This window comes from Erigeron canadensis, chromosome 2 (assembly GCF_010389155.1).
Source record: "Erigeron canadensis isolate Cc75 chromosome 2, C_canadensis_v1, whole genome shotgun sequence".
In the NCBI taxonomy this organism is placed as follows: Eukaryota; Viridiplantae; Streptophyta; class Magnoliopsida; order Asterales; family Asteraceae; genus Erigeron; species Erigeron canadensis.
In genome coordinates, this window is record NC_057762.1 from 31,228,258 (window position 1) to 31,250,430 (window position 22,173).

The 22,173-nt window shown below is 35.5% G+C and overlaps 2 protein-coding genes and 1 pseudogene across 2 annotated transcripts; 2 read left to right on the forward strand and 1 right to left on the reverse strand.

The window, feature by feature from the left end:
- The first annotated feature begins 1,080 nt into the window (after positions 1–1,080).
- LOC122586305 (protein C2-DOMAIN ABA-RELATED 4-like) lies at positions 1,081–3,307 on the forward strand. The gene is made up of 2 exons (XM_043758306.1): positions 1,081–1,191; positions 3,017–3,307. The coding sequence occupies exons 1-2, from the start codon at positions 1,081–1,083 to the stop codon at positions 3,305–3,307; spliced, it is 402 nt and encodes a 133-aa protein (XP_043614241.1).
- A 4,228-nt stretch (positions 3,308–7,535) lies between these two features.
- On the reverse strand, positions 7,536–18,352 carry LOC122590085 (3-isopropylmalate dehydrogenase 2, chloroplastic-like). The gene is made up of 11 exons (XM_043762417.1): positions 18,089–18,352; positions 17,565–17,694; positions 15,998–16,109; positions 10,084–10,159; positions 9,692–9,780; positions 9,433–9,519; positions 9,149–9,265; positions 8,603–8,710; positions 8,368–8,421; positions 8,106–8,258; positions 7,536–7,886 (listed from the first exon to the last, which is right to left on the reverse strand). Exons 1-11 carry the CDS (start codon positions 18,303–18,305, stop codon positions 7,812–7,814), a joined length of 1,218 nt encoding a protein of 405 aa, XP_043618352.1. The 5' UTR covers positions 18,306–18,352; the 3' UTR covers positions 7,536–7,811.
- LOC122587167 lies at positions 13,977–15,373 on the forward strand (annotated as a pseudogene).
- Positions 18,353–22,173: the final 3,821 nt, after the last annotated feature.

Sequence of the window (22,173 nt, forward strand, 5' to 3'; positions counted from 1 at the left end):
CGTACTATTCCACAAGTTATGGGAGGTATTTTTCTTCCATGTTGGTTAGAATACATATATAATTAATATCCCAAACTTGAAAAGGTAGGTGGGTGGGAAAAAAATCTGGTCCCAAATGAAACAAATTAATAAATGAATAAAACGTACGATTTTAAACAAAGTAAAAGAAAAAATACGTACACTACTATGTTTACAGACACTTATTTAAACCTTATTATATTATAGACGGATCTTTCTCTTCTAGTCTCCCAGGCGACTAGTGAGTGCTAGCTCCATGAACAATGAGCTTTTAGTTTTACTGCTCTGCCCGCAGCGCTTGCTACCTCTCCTCCAAATTAACCTTCTATGCGCTCTCTAGTGGCGTGAATGCGCGCTTCTTTCCTTGCGCGCAGGTGTGGATAATCATTTACAGATAAAAACTAAAAGAATCTTGAGTTAAGGAAAAGACAAACTTAATTAGAAGAAAACGCCAGTGGCTAAATTAGCAAACCGGCTATTAAATATCTATCCGGTACGTAGGACCAAGAAAACGCCAGTGGTTGTGGTCGTAGGAGTTGCTAGATGGGATAATTGCAAAAGGGCGGTGTTGGTCCGGTTCAAGATCTTTTGAGTTTGTTTCGTTTCGGTACAAGGCCTGCCTGTTTCGTCCGCAGAGGTACGTCAAAAAAAATATATATATATTCTTGTGGGAAAAGATGTTTCAAATGATACTTTAAAATCGTCTTTCGAATCACCAGTAGATTACCATATTAGTTGGAGTAGCGAGTCCTTGAAGATCAAGAAAGAGGATAAAGGTTACATTTGGAACAATGATACTCATGCCGGATATGGAAAAGTTCACGAAATAATGACATTGTACTCCCTCGTGTTTTATTATCATACGGAAGAAATTAAAATACCTTCCTTCTAGTTTTATAAATTGTTCCAAATTGTCCTTCATTTGGTTTCGTTCTAAATATAGAAATGTACTTCTAAATTCTAACCAAAAAACGTTAAGCAACACAAATGATTAATCTACAATATATACAATGTTTGTATTTGTGATTCGATGCAAATTCATCATAAACATTTCTAGTTGTAATGAATAATCTAAAAGGCCTTCTAAGAATTCGGATTAAACGAGGTGTTAATCTCGCTGTTCGTGATATCAATACGAGCGATCCATATATTGTGGTTAGGATGGGAAAACAGGTTAGCCTCTCATACGTACCATACTTGTTATTTCATGATATTTTCTATTTTCCCATTGCTATTCAAGTTGGCCATCAATATATATTTTCCTTTGTTTTTTTTTTCAATTGATTTCTGTTAGTCATAGATGTTTATAGATGTGTTTATTAATTGCCTGTTATTATTGTATATGAAATTATCTGGTATAACTTGAAATGAAGTTGTTGAATAAGCAAATGACTTAATCCAAGATATGTTTATAGATGTGTACTTCAATAATAATTTGATAAACCAAAAACAAATGATGTCTTTTTCTTTTCTTTTTTCCCCTCCATGGTCGAGTAAGCAAAGTATCATGTGTTTGACCTCGTTAGGCCTATGTTTTTTCCTTATGATTTTAAGTCATTTAGTTTAGAATTAAAGAGTAAATCTAGCATAACTCATTTGAAAAATCGCAATGTTTTTAGACCGGCTAGCTAGTATTATCGTGATTGGATGGGATATTTCATACTAGGAAGGCATTTTTTTTAGGCTGCGAGTAAACCAAATCAAATCATGCGAATAGGACAGGACCGGGGGCCTAAGTGCCTAACCAAGGTTGAATGTGGTCAACTCCTTTTTTTTTGGTTTTTTGGGGTTAACTTTTAAATCATTGGAAATAGAACCAACTTATAGATTATTTAAGTAGAGTTTAGTCATTTTTGGTTGTTTGTTGCTAAAAGGTGAAGCTAATATTATTAAATTTATGTTGTGTTTAAGTTAAAATAAATGTTCTGGTATAACTATTATAAATGTATATATATATATATATATATATATATATATATTTTTTAATTTTTTGTATAACCTCTGCCACACCAATAAAATATGGCTCGGCCAGTATCCGGTCGGGTTTCAAAACATTGGAAAATCGGCCATATTAGAAAGTAGAAAACCAACTTCTTACATGTAAACTCCGAGTAGAAAATAAACGTGAAGTGGTTATCTCATATCTCAAACTCGGATTCCCTTAAACCACTAGTGATGAATTTGATCCATTACAATACTTGATTGTTATATTGTGACGCAAGTGGAAATTTAGGATAACTAATTGATTTTGTTGATTCTAAGAATACACAGAAACAATTCTTCTAAAATTCGTTGATTATAAAATAATACCGAAAATTAAGAATTTTCACACAATACACACAAGTGCAAGTAAAAATGAATTTTTGATTTATGATCAACCGATCATTTTCTCATGTCTACAATGATATAAATAAACATAAAAAATTCGAATGAGCCCTAAATTACAAATGGGCCGAAAGTTATAACGAAAACAAAATCCAAAAAACACCAAAAAACTACTAAAAAGGCCCGTAACTCATACAAAATGGCGTTTTTTGTGCCCGAAGACCGACCTTTTGGCGGTTTGCAGCTTGATTCTCCTCTTTCCAACGGTCGTTTCGACTGGTCATACGTCAAAATCGGAGCTCTGTAGCAACAGTTATGCTCATTTTAGTGAAGGCCTCTTTTTTTTAATGTCTTGACCTTCCAAATACAAAAAGACTTGGGCTTCTATACTTGGGCCTCCATCATATTGTTTGTTTGATAAACATTTCTAATAATGTGATGCAGAAACTAAAGACTCGTATCATGGAGAGGGATGTCAACCCCGTATGGAACGAAGACCTGACGATTTTCGTTTATGATCCCGAACTTCCAATAAAACTGGTAACATTCTTGCATTACATTACAATTTCATTCATGAAATGCTCACACGGTCTCTTTTTACATACATAGGTTGTCATCTTGAATATATGCCTGTTATTTCCACATATAACACATTAACATGTACATATTACAGGAAGTGTATGACCATGACTTTTTTAGCACGGACGATAAGATGGGAGACTCAGAATTTTACATACTACCGTTTTTAGAGGGTCTAAAGATGAACCTAAAGAGCGTACCCAGTGGGACTGTTATAACCCAGATAAAACCAAGCAAGTCAAATTGCCTCACAGAAGAGAGCATCATTACGTGGAGAAATAATGCAGTAGTTCAAGATTTGCGTCTGAGATTGAGAAATGTAGAATGTGGTGAAATCGAAATCGAGCTTCATTGGATTGATGTTCCAGGTTGCAATTTGGTTTAGGATATATAGATGTGCTAGATATCAGACCCATAACTCGTTCAATGGTTCTATGCCATATATCAGTGGTAAAATGTTAAACTGTGCTTAGGTTAGTCAACCCGAAACACTTTTCATCCAACTTCCTAAAATTCTTTTGTAAATGAGTAGTGTATCAAGTATGTTTATAAAATCTACTCGTATATTATTTAAAAAGACTACCCAAGGGCATTCTCACTGGTCCTAGTGGTATTTTTTGTGATCTATATAAAAATAGATTATAAATTATAAGTTCTAGTCTCGTGGACTGTGTATGGATTTTGTGTTGATGCGTGAATAAATGTCCGCACACAACACTTTTTGGCAGAATTAGAGACGCTATCACAGTTTAGCTTAAAAAAAAAAAAAAAGACGGCTGTAAATAAAAGTGCCATGCCTTACAAATAAATGTATTTATTTATTGAACAACAAATCATACTCTATATAAACTCCAAGATATATCATTGCTAGGATTTGAACCCCTAGTCTTCTCTTCAAAAACCCAAAACCCTATCATATGTACCTACTTTAGTAATATAAGAGACACAATGAAGCGGCAATGATGGTAACAGAGGCGGTGTGGTGGTGGGGTAGTTATGGCGGTGGAGACGATGGTGATGGCGCCAACGGGTGGTGATTGCGTCGGCGGCAGTGGTGTCGACGACACGTGGTTGTTACATTACAAATAACAAGTGTCTAAGTGTAATGTTTGTAATTAATAGATCAGGGGGGCTAAAGTGACAAGTGAAACTTGTGGGTTAAGTCGGTTAAGTCAGTTAGTAACCGATATAAAAGTGTATTCCCGCTCATTTGAAGAATAACATTGAATTTGATACAAACTATCTTCCTCTAAATTCTCTCTTCTTCTCTAAATCTCTCTTACTAATTCACTGTAACAATTGGTATGAAAGCCACCGATCTTCCGGCGTGCTTCCGATCCGACTCCGATTAGGTTTCCGATTAAGATTCCGACTGACTACTTGATTCTCTTTCTCCTCAAAATCAGTAGTAATTGGAACACTTATTCGCCTTCTTTTTCGTGAGATTATCTCCGGTGAACTTTTCTTCTCCGGTGAACTATCCGATTAAAAAAAAGAAAAAAAAACGGTTACTTTTGAGTTCATCAATAGCAGCAGCTGCCATGGATGATTTTATCTCTCAAATCCAGGAGAGATTGAGGCAATTACAGCGAGAACTATCACAACTAGAAGCAAATCAAGCAGAGCTAGTACAACGAAATTTGATGTTGCAAGAATCTCTTGATGCGATGGCTGCTGAGATGTTTGATTGTGCAGAAACAGAAGGTATAAACTCCGAATCCGATTCTTTATATTCCTTATATAATGTTGTTAATAGTTCTGGGAGTTTGGTGATTGAAACTACAATGAATGTGGAAGTTGAGAATAGTGCACACCAGGTGTTTGATGAAATGCCTGACCGATTTTTGGATAGAATTGAGACTCAATATAGTGATATCTTTATATGTAAGAGTATTTTAAGTGAAAAATCCGTAGGTTTTGTGGATAAGAATAAAGTAATTTCAGAATTTGAAACTAGTTCATATAAAGTGTTTGATGAAAGTCTTGAAGGAGTTAGTGGTGAGATTAATGATGAATTTAAGGCTCATTTCAGTGATAGATCTGTTTGTAGGGGTATTAACGATGTGATTGTTGTGTTGGTTGATAGTAGTAAGCTTGTTCTGAAGCATTTTGAAGATAAAATTGAAGGTTTAAGTCAAAATGTGTTTGTCAAGGCTAGTTGTGATAAGATTTGGAAATTCAGCTCTTCAAGCAATATTTTGTGTTGTGTATATGATTTTTGGGGACAAAAATCTTTGAAGAAGGGAGTATTAGGTAAGGGAATGGATATTAAAAGTTTTGGATGGAAACCGGGATGGTTATATAGTACTACTCATATAGGAAATGTTACATGGTTGAAGAATGGAGTGGATCGATTTAACTATGAGTTTGTAACATTGTTGAAGGAAGAAATGAATCTTTGTAGCTATGAGGTATTGGTTTTCAAGATAATAGCACAAGGATAGGAAGTTTAAGCATGAGCATAAAGATTATACAACTTGTTTGTGCCATTGAGAGTTTTGGTTGGAAACCAGGATGGTTCCATGGTTTGGATGATGTAGTAGTTACTCTGAAATTAAATGTGATTAAGGTGGCTCTTAGTGGTTTTGAACTTCATGGACTGCAAGAATTAGAACCAGTTATGATACAAGGGTTGTTACGGAATGGAGATTCTATGAAGTGGATATGGATTGTTTACCAATTAGGAATTGGCACGGGTAGTAGAAGTATTGATATGTACATTCTTTTTCGGGGTGATGTGGTTGTGATTGATAAAGTTTTTGGGAAGATAAGTAAAATTGGGAGGTCGTTTTCAAGGTCTAGAGACTATGAATCAATGGAACTACAGGCTGTGTTTGTTCAGTGTTTTGAGTTACAGAAAAGGGATAACAGCAGGGAAATACGAGCTGGGGTAAGGAAACATATTGATATAAAGGTTGTAGATACAAACGTTTCAAAAGAGGTTGTGACTCGTGGGGTTATAGAATGCTACGACGATGCAACTGAAGCCTATGCTGAAGGTGATCAGTTCTTCATTTGGTTGATGGCTTGCAAGAAAAGTTGCCTTGATGACCTTTTATTGCCTAAAGGAGACTCGAGTTTTCCTTCTGAAGCTGTTGTATTGGTGAGGTCAAGGAGGGATATGATAAAGGAGGCTGAGTTTTTAGAGAATTCTGGACAGTCTAAGGAACCAACAATCTTAAAACTAAGTGGTGTGTTTGTGTGCCTCGCTGACAATGCTCAAATGCCATGGAAGGATGATAGTGGCGTTTTTTACAGCCCTAGGACAGCAGCAATGGAGTTTTTAAGGAGATGTATGGAGGCAACAATTGAAATCAACTGTTTCTGCTCAATTGCAACTGCAAGCTTTCAATGGCAAGGATTTCATGAAATAAATGCCAATCTATTGCTTTATTTCAAGTGTGGATTCAATAAAGACTGTGGTGGCAAAGAATTGCTCTTGCAAGAACTGGAGATGGCTACAAATAATGTGGTTAACTTGAAAGAAGAATATGATTCACAAGAAGTTCATGAGGAAGGCGGTTTAAGCTAATCTTTCCAATTCAAAGTATGGTCAAAGGTCCAGATGATCTGATGTGGGTGCAGGACCAGAATTCCATTTTTGAGGGCAAAAATGCTATAAGGGAGGAGTATTGTTACATTACAAATAACAAGTGTCTAAGTGTAATGTTTGTAATAGATCAGGGGGCTAAAGTACAAGTGAAACTAGTGGGTTAAGTCGGTTAAGTCAGTTGGTAACCGATATAACCGCTCATTTGAAGAATAACATTGAATTTGATACAAACTATCTTCCTCTAAATTCTCTTTTCTTCTCTAAATCTCTCTTAAAGTGAATTTCACTGTAACAGTGGTGCTTTACAAAATAAAACTAAACTCACACAAAATCATAAGGGCATAAGAAGTGGTCATCGGTTTGGTGATTTTATGGCTTCATACCGGCGGTAACACCACCACCGGTATAGATTTTATGGTTCGGCGGCTTGCTTGGAGGTTTCGGAACCCGCGGCTCATAAAATCAAAAAACGTGGGGACCATCTCCTTCTTTTGACCATTGGAATGGGTTTGGAGTTTTTCTTTTCTTTTTTTCTTTTTTTATTTTTTTAAACTGTGTTGTATGTATATATATATATATAAATATATATACAAATATATATATACTGTTGAGCATTTGGAGAAGATAAAAGGCAGGCACAGCACATTGACACTACTTTCTTTTTGTTTGCTAGTATAATATTTACAAAACATACCCTCAAGTATTATATATTTACAGATTATGTTAGTTTTTTAAATATAATTTGTTTTAAATTATTATTTAATTTAACTAATATAATGGATTTTTAATTTAATAATAATATGTTTATTAAATTAGAAAAAATTATTTAGTTTAATTTAAAAAAGAGAAAAGAAAAATAAATTTGGAAGGGTTGAAAATTTATGGAGCGCAGTAAAAATGGTTGGAACTTGGGAGGGTTGGTTGGAAGGGTTGAAAGATTAAATTGAGTTGTAAGGATTTTATTGGTTGATTTTGGGAGGGTTGATAAGATCAAACCACCCCACTCCTAGTCCCCTAATACCCTTTCTTTAATAGATACCAAATCTCATATTACTTCATATACACAACTTTTTTCCGCAGATAAATTAATCACCATGTTACATACTACAACACTATCTCAAAATTCATGCATGCTGATCAGGAAAATAAATCATGAACTATCACAAAAGATAATTAACTCTCAAAATGAGATAAATTAATGGTAAAAAAAAGCTCATGAAATTACCCGGGGACGTTTTCAAGCTAACCTCTTTCAAGACTGCAATTTCGTTAAATTTGACAGAACACTTTGACAGATACAAAGCCTCAGCATCTCTTTAATCGACTATTTGACTTCTTACACTGATGCAGGTGTCTTTGTATCAACGGATTTTAACACTTCTTCACCCATCTCCTTGCATCCAACCAATTTCTGCATGTAAATTTAGGCATAATCATTAATTGGGAAACAATGCATCAAGACTACTTTAAGCATTTTTTAATCAAGTGAAACTTTATTTTAAACCATTTCAAAAATATAAACAGTCACTTTTATGAAGGTTGCACTGTTTGGTCAGACACATATGTTTTAAGAAAATGTTGTCCAAATAGAAATGTCCTAAAGACCCATATAAAGGTACGGCGTACATACATTTCCAGCTGAATAAATGTCACCGGTACGAAATCCCCTATTTAAAGTATCGAGCACAGCCAACTCGATCCTCTCAGCTGCCTTCACTTCACCCAAACCATATTTCAAAAGCATTGCAGCACTAAGAATGGTTGCCAAGGGGTTTGCTTTATCCTGCAAAATATTAAATTAAAATAAGAATATATTTTCATTAAGAGAAAAAGAAAATAAAACTACATTTTTATCTTATATAAACAACAGAAAATACAACAGCATTGAGTACCTGCCCAGCAATATCAGGAGCAGAACCATGGATTGGTTCAAATAGTCCAGGTCCCTACATATGAATACAAAGAACTAATAAAGAAAAGATAGAAAAAGATGGATACTACAAACAAATTTAGTTCATATTGTTTACTGAACCATTTAAAGTTTGCAATGTTTGCCCTGTAGAGTTGTGATTGTGGGTCCCATTATGAAAACAGTTACAATGATACATATGCACAAGATCTAAATACCGATTCGCTGAGACTAGCAGAAGGAAGCATTCCAATACTTCCAGTGATCATGGATGCCTCATCTGATAAAATGTCACCAAATATGTTGTTCGTAACTATAGTGTCGAACTGCACATAGATGGAGATTCCATGAGTTATTTGTTTCACTTTTTAATTTGTATGAATGCATAATACGATAATTAGAATCCAGATGTGGCTTACTAACCCATCTACTTATAAATGGGTTCTTTGATCTGGGTTGTGTTTTATCTCAAACCAAGCAAACAAGAAAAACAAAATATAGCTTAAAAAAAGATGGAACTATGACAAACAGGTTTAAAGTAGCTGAAATTATACTTTAAATATACAGAACATCCAAAATCATTTTACTCCACATATATAGATTATAGATTATTGTTCAAATAGTATGAATACGTTTCTATTCATATTTAACAACTACTTGTTAATAAAAACCCAGCATAACCCGTTTAATGTGTACAAAAAACCACACATTTTGAACTTGACCCATTTCGTCCTATTCCCAACAAATAGTTACGGAAGAAAAACCTGTTTCGGGTTCCTGACAAGCTGCATTGCCGCGTTGTCAACATACATGTGAGAAAGCTCAACATCAGGGTATTCAGCTGCTATAGCTATTATCCTTTTCCTCCAAAACATTGATGCCTGCTCAATTTTCAAAAATATAATTAAGAAAGCAGCTTGGCGTCGGTATATACATGTGATTAGACTAACCCATAAGCTCAGATAGAGTCACTAACGGGCCCTGGGGCTGGGACTGTTTTGTCAACATAGATATAAAACTATAGAAAAATTATAAAAGGACCTTGTACCTCCAAGACATTTGCTTTGTCAACAGAACAAAGCTTGCCACCACGCTTACGAGCTGTCTCAAATGCAACACGAGCTATGCGGTCAATCTGCTCAGCAAGAAAGAAAGAAATTCAGCGTACTTGACACACATGATTCAATTGAAAGATATTAAAAACTATAAATAATGAGCTAGTGTTTGCTTCTTTGCAACATTGTTGTGTGAAAAATAATGACATTCCATATGCAATTTTCAGCAGAGTTATTCTACCAAAAGGCAACCTCATATGCAGCATAAACCTCAGTGTTGTAGCCAATCTCCTCACCACTTTCATTGGTTCCAAATCCCCTTGGCTTTCCAAAGTAGATACCTTCAAGAAGTAAACATTGGTAAGGAAATTCTGGATCAACATTTTTAAATTTTAAATAATAAAACGTAAACTATATCAAATTCTTCATGTGCCACAGCCTTTTGCTGTATTTTGTAAAAACATAGAAATCTAATAGTTCAACTTTTGAAAGCAAACATAGTTACAATAATGGAGACTTAGGTTTCTTTTTAAAAAAAAAACTTTCATGTGCTGAAATCCTTCTTCAATTGCCTCTTAAAGACAAAATTACCAAAAAGAGATGTGTTTGAGGTCAGGTAAATATGATGAGATGTATACACTGACCTCCTGTAAGTTCCCTAACAACCATCAAGTCGACGCCTTCAGCAACCTCCTTCTTTAAAGTTGAAGCATCTACTAGCTGAAATTGGTGAAGACAATGTAAAAATGATCTAGTATAAACTCGATTATGAAAATAACAGTGAGTTATGTCAGAGGTCAAATTAGATAGGCAAATCATGATCAATTATGGTAGCATTTGTTTAAAGTAAAAACGCATGGTCAGATAAATATTAGGTAGTGAGTAAACAAACTAATTTAGCCCAATTCGGAAAACTTTGCACCCAAATAAAATAACCATGTATCTTTTGTAACTAGTTGATTTAATCCCAGACTAAAACAATGATACATATATTATCCACTTCGGAAATTGCAGTTTCATGGATTGTTGCTCCAATTAGACAAAAAATCAAAAGTAACAGTGCACGAAATTAAACTTTTTGCCTTCACTTCAGTGAAAGGTGTTGGGTGTGAAGCCCTTACGGGCCTGTGTTTGGCTTTAGGGCTCTTTTTAGTTGGCTGGTTAGGAAGCCCATTAGGTTTCCTAGTTCACCAAGCAAGAAACCCTAGTTGTCCTCCTATATATACCCATCAATTGTAATTGTAATTTTTAATGGTTCCGAGCTTAATAAAATAACCTAGTTGCAGCCGGTGGACTAGGCCCCCCACTGGGGCCGAACCACGTTAAATCTCGTGTGTCGTTTATCTATTTTCCGTTGTTATCTTCTTGTTAAATTGCTTCCGCTGTGCTATGGCTAAGGGTTGTTCCTAACAAGTGGCATCAGAGCTAGGTTTGATTCGACTCTGTTTTTTGCTCGTGGCTGTTGTATGTGTCGCGATTAGGGTTCTGTTTTGTTCCCTTGTTCGCTGATTTTCTACAGCCTGCCGACCTGCTGTTTTTCGGGATTTGTTCCTGCTGTATCTACTGATTTATTGCTGTCGTTCAGCTGCTGTTTACAGCAACTGCTGCTGTTTTACAGCCATGACCAGGTTGTTGTGATTCGCAATTAGGGTTTCGGTTTTGTCTCTCTTGTTCGCCGTTTTCTCTCACAGCCTGCTCTTATCTACAGCCGTCACGATTAGGGTTTCTTCTACCCTTGTTCGTCGCTGTTTGTGGCTGTTTGTAGCTGCTGCTGATTTGGTTGGCTGCTCTTGTGATCGCGTTTAAGGGGCTGAATGCTTCTTTGTTCACTGAATTGCTACTGTTTTGCTGCTGCAATTAGTGCTGCTGCCGTTTCTTTCTTGTTCGATCTGTTTCTGGGTCTGGTTTGCAGCAGTTTTGCTGTTGTTCCGCCGCTGTTTCACCACTGTTAACCGCCTGCCGCCGCTGCTGTTCCAGCTGTCTTTGTTGTTGTCAGCCGTCACTGATTGAAATTCTGTTAGGGTTCTTGGTTTTTTGGGGTTATTTGGTGTTATTGATCGATTGGAAGATGATAAAAGCACTGTTTTGTTTCTTGTTCGAGAAGGTATTTGGCTACTGTTCTTGGTTACCATCATGACATTCTTGTTCGTCGTAAATCAGAGGTCGATGTCCTGTCTTTGTTCGGTTATTGTTTGAGTTGTATCTCGGGTTATTCTGGTTCACGATTAGAGTGTGGTTTTTTGCGAGTGGTTGTTACTAAGTTTGTTGCTGTGATATTACCTTGATCGATTAGAAAGGAAAAGAAGATAAGTACCATCGTTTGAAGTTAGTCCATTGAAACAAGGTATTAGGTTGATTAGGGTTAAACCTTTGTTCGACCGGGTATATACAGGTGTTTTGGAGTGGATTGGATTTCTGTTGGATGTAATACCGTTTTTTGAAGAATATAGAGCTAGCGGGTTTGGAGTGCTTTGGTTTGAGTGTCCCGTTCCGGTTGCTAGTGTCGACACGAGTGAAAAAAGCTAGTCAAGTCATGGAACTAACGTTTGTTTTCTCTACTGCTGTTATTGATCGTTCGCTGTTAACTGGTCTGGAACTGTGGATGTTATTCATTGTTTAGTTTTGATCAGTGATTTGACTTTTGAGTGGATCTTTGTACTAGTATTAGGCGAAGGTTTTCGCTGGTTGAATACGAGCGGAGGTTTGTCTCATGAAGTCTGGGTTAGCATGGGTTAAAATAACAGGGACAGTGGGAGCTGTGCGTAGTTCACTTGTGGGGTTGTATGAGGTGCTCAGGGTTTTAGAGTCGCGTGATGTTGATAAAATTCTGCTTATGGGAATGTGTCTGGGTTGATGCATTGGGACTCATTGGAAGGCAGTGAAGACTCTTGTTACAGATTTTGGTTTGCTTCATTTAATGTTACCTACTGTAGTGAAGCACTATGTTGTTGATTAGACTTTTGGAGTGTGCAAATTACTGCACTACCGGAAGACTGAACCAACTTTCGGAGAAAAGTCTTGGCTCGGGGATTCGAGAGTTATACGAGTCTGGCGTGCGGTAGAGGACTCTGGGACTTTCAGGTAGGTAATATGTTTGAGCGTATTCGGAAGTTTGAACTTGGACGGGATTTTGTAACAGTGGGAGCACGACGAGTGTTTTGACATTTGTTGAGATCGACGTTAAGTTCTGAAGACCAGGGTTCCGAATGAAATCTCTCCTGTGATGCTACCGCTAGTGGAGAGTGTTGTTCCTTTGGAGTCTCTGGAGCCAGTATTTGAAATCAGTAGGAGCCGGTTGAGATTGAGGATGAGTCATTGGTGGACTTTGCCATGACTGAGTCAGTTGTGTCTGACTATATTGGAGCGGTTTATAGCTTCAATGGGCCTTTCAGGTGAAAAGGGTCGTTGCAACTAGGTACATTTGGGATGCATGGATTGAAGTTTGGTTTGTTCTTGGGAGCTGGACCTGTGAAGACTTCTGTTCCTATATGTTTTTATTGAAATCTTAGCTTGTTCATGAAGAACTGAAGACTTGGGAAACTTCTGTTTTGAAGTTTTAGTTTGTTCTTGGAACTGAAGGCTTGATGATTTCGGTTATTTGAAGATTACTGGAGTTACTGGATGATGGGGATATTGTTTGCTTGAATGGCGGGCTGAAATTTATCGCAAGGCCTTCAAGTGGGAGATTGTTGGGTGTGAAGCCCTTACGGGCCTGTGTTTGGCTTTAGGGCTCTTTTTAGTTGGCTGGTTAGGAAGCCCATTAGGTTTCCTAATTCACCAAGCAAGAAACCCTAGTTGTCCTCCTATATATACCCATCAATTGTAATTGTAATTTTTAATGGTTCCGAGCTTAATAAAATAACCTAGTTGCAGCCGGTGGACTAGGCCCCCCACTGGGGCCGAACCAGGTTAAATCTCGTGTGTCGTTTATCTATTTTCCGTTGTTATCTTCTTGTTAAATTGCTTCCGCTGTGCTATGGCTAAGGGCTGTTCCTAACAAAAGGTGCATACTTTGTGATTAGATGACAAAGACTAAAAGCAGTAAACTAGTTAACAATCCCTGCTGTTTGAAAAGTGTTGCAGATTTTTAACTGTCAACTACCTTCATGATACTGCCATGCAAATTTTTCTATACACTTACTCTGAATACTTCAATAGTAAATATTAAGAAAAGATTTAAGTTTATTGCTTGACATCTGATAAATTCAAACAGAAGCATGACATATATTCCAGATTATCTCATCATTGGTGTAGCATACTGCTGATTTTCTCTCTAGTTCAGGAGCAAGTTATGATGTATGAGCCTCATTTATATATACAAAACCTGGGAGCTTGATGCTACCAAATGTGTAAGTGGACAACAAGGTAAGTCCGATGGTACCAAATAATTAGTATGGTAAATATGAAACTGCAACCTGAATAGGAAGGGCTCCAGATGCTAGTTATAAAAGAACTATTTGTCAAAAATTAAAAAAGAAAATAGAAGTTGTCAAGGGCTTATATCTATATCTATAATATTAAGTTACTAAACATGGAAATGTATAGTGGTTCAAGTGACGGCGAAGGTCACGATGCATCATCAGTGGCTTTCTAGAAGATTCCACCGGCGTTTTTCATTCTTTGGGTCTGTAATCTCCGCCGTCATACCGAATCCGGTGCTTGTATCAGTTCCAAAGCTCTAATGGAGCTTAAAAAAAGAATCTTGCTTGATATATAAAAAGAGAAGCAACAAAAGAGAGCCAAATCTAGCACAATCACAAGTTTATAAAAGAAGAAACCCGAGGAAGGTTCTATCAGCCGTAGAGTCCAAATGTTGGCGAATATCGTTTTCTAAAGAAGCAATCTGATAATCTGCTGAATGCTGATGATCTGATATCTGGATGCTATGTGGGTTTGCCTAAGAGGAATTGTGTTATTGATAATGCAACCAGTGCAGAGAAGATGAAACATGAAGACTTCTGCCACACCGTCTCTGTATGTACAGAACAGATAGGCCCAAATGCCGTCGCTCTTTTAGTCCTTCAAATTTTATAAAGCTTGAAAAGGATGAATCAGGAAGAATAATCACTCTGCCTTTTTTATCTGTATGTAATGGCACAGTTTCCCTTACTCAGGCCAGAATTAATATGAGTGAGCTTGACGAGGATTCTGATGGTTTTCCTTCTACCTAAGGAGATGGAATCTTAAGTTCGAGGTCTTGCTCCTAATTTAGCTCAACTACGTGGAATCACTGAAAACCTTATTGGAATGCATACCCGCATAGCGGCACAAAATTTCTTTTGTGATCCCAATAGATGAGAAAAGGTGTAAATAAAAGAGGTGCTCCTTAGTAACTGTCTTCAAGAACTAACGGAATTGCACCAGGAAAGCAAGGAAGAAGGTACTGATAGAAAACTGGTTGTCTCTAACATCTGCACAGCATATATGCGATATGTTTATTGTTTATTGCACTTGATAAAGATCAAAAATGGTACCCTAAGTAAACAGGAACTTTAATAGTATGCAGATGGGACACTTACAAACATTTCTACCAAAAGGAATTTGATAAAAAAGGAAATAGAAGCAGTTTAGAGATAGACTTTGATAGTTTTATTAACTTTATTCTAGCCCTGGAGAGCAAAGATACTCCAAAGGGTATAACATATCGGTTTAGATGTCTAGATCTTCATGCAAGAGGGTAGCTGATATTCACACACTCTTCAGAGACGCGCACCAGAAATGGATCGAGGGTGGAAACTATAAATTATACATAGAGGATGTTTGTGATGAAATCTGGGATATGGTAAAGCCGGCTGACCCTCTGAGGATCACATTTTCAGATTTATCATCCTGCAAACTGGGTGGAACTGTTGCCATCATGCTTAGACATACGTGGTTTTTGGGCGCGTGACAACTGAGAAACTTTTACAACAAGAGAAAAAACCAGAAGAATAGAACATTTGGTGTATGCTTATGTGACAGCGAGTCAGCGATAACAAGGTATATTATGATAACATATTGGTGCTGCTTTCAGAAGCAATGTGTGTATTTTATGTAAAGATAGATAGTACTCTGAAACTTGTAGTGCTTACCCAATTGGAAACCGTATTACAGTTAGTTTTAGCTCCTTGGCTGTTTCAGATTGGATTGCTAATGTGTATTATGTATTTGTTTGCAAAAATAATAATGATAACAATAATATAAAAGATAAAAGTAGTGACTAGTAGTAGTAGTAGAGTAGACGGAGATCTGAACATTCATTTTACAAACTTGACCTTTTTCATCCATCAACGTACAGAATGCAACTTTCTAAGAAAATAAAAAACAAACTAAACGTTGCCTCCATCTCTGTAGAAATGCATGTTGCGTAACTAGAAACCGTTATATACGCACTTTTCTTTTAATATTAGATACTAGGCTCACAAGAATTACATCCTTACTTAAAAAGTATATTATCTGAAGTTCAAGTTCACAAAAAACAAATTTTTTCTTATTCAGCCTCCATCATGATAAGCTAATCATGCTTGAGAATTGAACAAATACCATATTCAAGTATTTCCATGTCAATGACTAACATACCTGTGGCAGAACAGTCGCGGGTCTTAGATTCGCAAATACTTTAAGACCTTCACGAAGCTGAAGCAATCCGGTCTCAGGCTTTAGATGTTTCTCGTTATAATCCCACTTGTACCTTTAGTCCATCCAATCAAAACACAAAATGAATCAAAACTTAAACCCTGTAAATATACATCAATGATACATATTATGCATGGAGTGATATTCCTCCTTCAACTGAAAGAGCCTATTATGAGCTTTAGTCATCTACTTATGAATGGAGTGGTTGGGGTACATTAATCTCAAATGGGTCAGTAGATTATTTTGCTAAAAAGGAAAATTGCCAAATGGGTTGAACAGGTCAAACAGGCTTAAAGTAGTCAAAGTTCATACTATACAACCTCTTAAATTGTTTTCTTAAAATATTTAGATTATCATTGTCATTGCATGCCATAAGATTGAAACATTTCCATTAATATTAGTATTGTATTAAAAAAAAAATGCTACTTTTGCTAAAAGTCTTACTGCTTGGTGTAATCTGTTCGATGCAGCTGCTCTTATACAAAAATTTGGGATTTGTTCTTATAGGATACACAATTCGTGCAAGTTGATAATAGTTATATTAATTATTCATATACATTGTTCATGTCAGCTTATATCTTGATTTCCTACTCGTCCTGTCACATATTACTGTAAGAAATAAGAAGGGACTTAATTGATACGAAACCCATCCCATACTAGGCCCGAATTATGCCATAAGCTAGATGTAGAACTCACTCCAAAAACCTAGCTCATAGGAGGAGGGGACACCTAGACTTGTAAACCATTAACCAATCCCATACTTGGTCGATGATCATAACATCAGTTTGTTTTTTTTTTTTGCTAGCAGTAAGCTATTAAACCTCACGACTCATGAGATGATTTTTAATAGATATTATTTTGTTTGACAGGAAAAGGAATATTGTGATCCCAAGGAAAGGGTGGCAACACATGTTTGTACTAGCATTGATAGATTCCTCTTACAAAGTGCTTATTGAAAATGCTAACAATAAAATAGCATAGTACAACAAGAAATCTAAGTACAAATGTTGCAGAATTGCATGTGAAACTAGAAAAAACTTACAATGAGCTATTACTTAAGTATAACAAGGAATCTAAGTACATACATCATTATAGCAGTTACTTAGACCTGTTTTCCACCCACCCAAACCCCATTCATTTTGTCACCTCCTTTACTAAAGAGTTCAGAAACATGTAGATCAGTGTCGTGTTGGATTACCACGGTGTTATCAATTACAAAACCAGAAGTATTGGTTGGTACTTCTATTGTCACACACACAAACATGGGTGATTTTATAAAAAGGTAACGTCTTTGGAGTCTTTTATATGGCATAGTGTGTTTCTTGGATATAAAACTCCAAACACTAACATCATTAAGACCTGATTTAAATAATAAGTGCCTAGCTTAAGTGTAAGCTAAAACTATAACAAACAGTAAGCTGATTTTATAGCTAACTTGAAATACTTTTGAGTAAACTCATAATCGATACAATACGTTAAATAATCTATATTTTACAAAAAGGTGTCTAACCCGCCGATTGCACCAAGAAGAACAGCATCAGATTGCTTAGCAGCTTCTAGAGTTTCTTCAGGTAACGGAACTCCGGTGGAATCCAATGCAGCACCTCCCATCAACTTCTCATTGAACTTAAACTCAATCCCTAATTAAAATAAATAAATAAAAAAGAAAAAAAAATTAATCATTTTTATCTTAAAAACTTATTTAACACATACATTATACATACATACATAGGGGTTAGGTATTGGAAAACAAGTATTAAGGTAAAACAAATAAGACAAGATCTTGACCCTAGATCATGGTGAAACTGATGCACGAAGATTCACTTAGCAATTGATGTACAATGATTTCCATGACGCACGGTGATTATCACTGAAGAAAAATTTATTGTTTTATTTGTTTTACTTTAATAGTTATTTTATTTTACCTAAAACCTACCTACATATATGCATTGAAGCACCAAGAGTCAACCATTCATTCCAAAATATATATATATACGTATAGATACAGAAATATAGATATAGATACAGAAATACCTTCAATAGAGGCAGCAAGAGTAAGAACCTTTTTGGCAACAGAAATGACTTCAGGGCCAATTCCATCACCAGGAAGCAAGGTTATGCTGTAGCTGCTGCTTTTGTTGTTGCTGCTTGATGGAGAATGTTTAGCAACAGGAATACGATGATTACTACTGTAATTGAATCGAAAGGGCTTTTTGGTGATGATATTATTGATTGTCAGTGAAGCCGCCATTTTTGTTTTCTTTTTTATGTTTGATTTTAAAGAAAATTTGAGGATTTTTTTAGAAAAATATCGGCAAAAAGGGATAATATGTACGGGCACAGGGTCCACGACAGGGTAAGGCATTAGCGGTGACATCGTCACTAATGTTGATGACGTGACGATCCCGACATGCATGCAATAATGACTGACATCGCTCGATCCCAAGATGTCATGTCACAGGTATTATCGGTGACGTCGCCGTTAATGCTTATGACGTGACATTTGGGATTATTTTCTCCCACGATATAATAGTAATGAATTTGACAACTTTTCTTGAAAGTACCACACTTCACGTTTGCAACCAAGTTACTTTATTGAAGGAAATGAATTTGACCATTAAAAATGATTGACCAATGTTACAAATTGAAACGACTCGACTTAATTTAAGAAAAATACGATTTTTTTTTTTTGGCCGTAAATTTATGGTCCATGGCCGTAAATTTACGGCTTAAATTACAATTAGCCGTAAAATTTGCACCGTAATTTGCTCTTTGATTTTTTTCGTCCCTGTTTGAAAACAACTCAAAATTTCAAGGGCCGTAAATTTCTGGTCAGGGACCGTAAATTTATGGTCCGACCTGCACATTTCCATTTTAGCCAAAAATCCATATTTCACTTTCAATGCTTCAAATTCTTTAAACCAAAACACCAAAATGAGTAAAATCATATATTACAACATAATTGATAGGTCCAAAACCTTAACCATTGAAATATATATCAAAACGACCAAACGGGTCATTCGCCCGTAGTTAACAAAAGTGGCAAATTGGCGATTTAACCCTTTTTAGTTGCATACATAATTCAACAAAACTCATAACTTCCAAAACATAATAATATACTTGTTTTACCAAAAACAACAAGTATCAAGAGCCAAAATGTACCAAATGATTGTCTACAGGAATTACCCAAGATGTCAACCTTCCAATTCTTTAAAACCTTCCGCTCTAGCTTTACCCGACCGGTTCCTTGCTCTTGCTACTACTACCAACTCCTAAAAATGTTAAACAACTAAAACATAAGCAATAAAGCTTAGTGAATGCATATAGACATAATCAATATCAAGCTATGCAAAACTAAATGCATACAATAAACTAAGACATTCATACAACCATCAAGTTACAACCACAATACAAAATCAAGATTCTCTACTTGGCCAGGTATACATGCTAGTAGGTATCATTCCGTCTACTAGTCTTGCACAATATCAAATATTTGCTAGTAGGTATCTCATCATCTACTAGTCTTACTCAACCACAAATGTTTGCTAGTAGGTACATCATCTACTAGTCTTACACACACAAATTCAGATAGTTGCTAGTAGGTACATCATCTACTAGTCTTACTCAATACAACATACAATTAGGACATAGGAATTCATTCACCTATGCCCTTCATATCATAACTATAAACACATGCATATGCACTCACCTTGAGTATTGCTAGATGACACTAAATGGTTACTTGATCCCATAAAATGTTTTTCATCACCTATACATAATTCAACACATTTATCTTATAAGTTCAATAACTCAATCCTTTCATAATCATCTAACTAGTTTTACCATGCTCTAGTATCATGGTGTTTGGCTATTCCAAAATCTTTAAAGATCAAATTCTCATAAGGTAACTTCATATTTCATCTACTAGCCAAACACCAAAATTATGAGGTTCTAACTATGGGGTTTTCTTATTACCAACATACTTACCTCAATCAATTTATCAAATTCTCAATCAAATTTATTAGGGTTTTACTTAAAACCTCAAACAATAGAAAACCCCAAATTATAATGTTCAAGAACCCTAATTTCATAAATAAAAACCTTAGATTATAATTCGATAATTAGAAAGAATTACTTCCCTCCAAGAACACTTAAACAAGATAAAATCTTCAATTTCTCTTTTTCTTCTCCTTAAATTCGGCCACCACAACCATAATATGAACCCTCAATTGCTTATTTATTATTTGAATTAACTAATTGAATTTAGAAGAATTATTTAATGTCTTACTCCTTGATTAATCAAAAGATGTTAGAAGAATTAAAAGAAAGATGGAGAAGTTTTTAGAGAATAATGAGGATAAAGGTTCATCAACTAAAGTGGCTGGATTCTCCCTCCCGATGGCCACGTTTTCTTTTAAAATAAAAGGGTATTATACCCGCTATCCACTAAAGTTCCAACTAAATTAACCCTTATCTCAAAACAAAATAATAGGAAATTAATTTAATGTTAAAACTATAAAAAGGGTAAATTTTCTATTACCTTAAAAATAGTGGGGTGTTACACAAATTCAGAACACGCGTGATACTATCATTCACGAGATGACTTTATCTTACAAATTAAAAACAAGTTTTTGCACATTAAATAACAACGGCCATTTTAAAAAAAAAATATGTATCACTTTCTTTCTCTCAAACAAAAATTCGACACAATTTTTTTGATTTCTCTCTTACTTAGTTAAACTTTTTAAACAAAAATCCGTTTATGAAAATTAAATCTCAACACTTTTCTTATTTGTTCCTTCTTTTCTTCACATAAACAGATTCACAATACAATGAACAAATTGGATACAAGATACTCAAGTAAACACAATGACAAACTAGATTTGATGGGCAAAACTAGAAGCGGGTGGTCGGAATTTCGTCACCAAAAAGAAAGTGGGGGTGGCCAGATTCTTGATAGAGAGGGTGATAGCTGGAAAATGGGTTGATGGCTGGAATATGGAGAGAAAATTGGGGTGGCCGGATGTGGGGTTTTTTTGTTTGAATCGTCCAGTTTGGGTTCTGCGGTTGGTTTAAAAGAAAAATAGGTTTTAGCATTAGCGACGACGTCTTAGTCAAAGGTCTTGTCAACAGTCAAAAGTAACTGCTGTGCGTCAGATGGAGTCCGCAGCATTAGCGGCGATGTCGCCGCTAATACTGCCTGGTCGGGTTACCGTTTTTTGCCCTGGTCGTGTTACGCACCTCGTATTATTATAATATATGTTTTTCAAAAGGTAGATACAAATTTTGTATGCTTATTATCGTAATTAGCATCTTTCTTTTGGAAATATAAAATTGATAAAAATTATCAAAAGTAAAAAAAAAATACTTTATAAGCATTAAATTTTTCCCCAAAAAATATTTAAATAAAACCTAATTATGGTAGTTAAGTCTCATCATCATTATTAACCAATAAAAAATTAATTAAAATATAATAGATTTGACTAGACCAATATATACTCGCGCGTTACAAAGGTATCTTTAAAAAAACGGTAGTAGAATGCGTCTATACCTTTTTTTGTTGCGTGAATTTATGAACAAAACACATAGGTTGTATATGGTAAAAATACATTGTGACAGGAGGTAGTGATTAGTGGTGACAATGGCAAATAAGGTAAATTATTAATGTAAAGACAATTGAGGTGTACACTTTAGACGTAGAGTAAAAAAAGTGAATGCTCAATCATATACTAACTCTAACTAATTAGTAAAGAATAATAGTGCATAGTTGTTCGGAAAAAAAATTGTGCATAGCTGTTTGAAAAAAGAAAAACAGTGCATAGCTTCGTCTAACATTGACACATTCCAAAAATGAGTGTTTAACAAATTTATTGGATTAACGATAAACAATCATACAAGGGAGCTCAAGTCTATATTTTGAGAGATAAAGGAGAAGAATTGCTTCAAAAAAATAAATAATATATATATATATATATATATATATATAGGGGTTGGGTATTGTAAAACAAATATTAAAGTAAAACAAATAAGACATGATCTTGACCCTTGAATCATGGTTAAATTGATGCACGAAGATTCACGAAGCAATTGATGCACAATGATTTTCATGTTGCACGGTG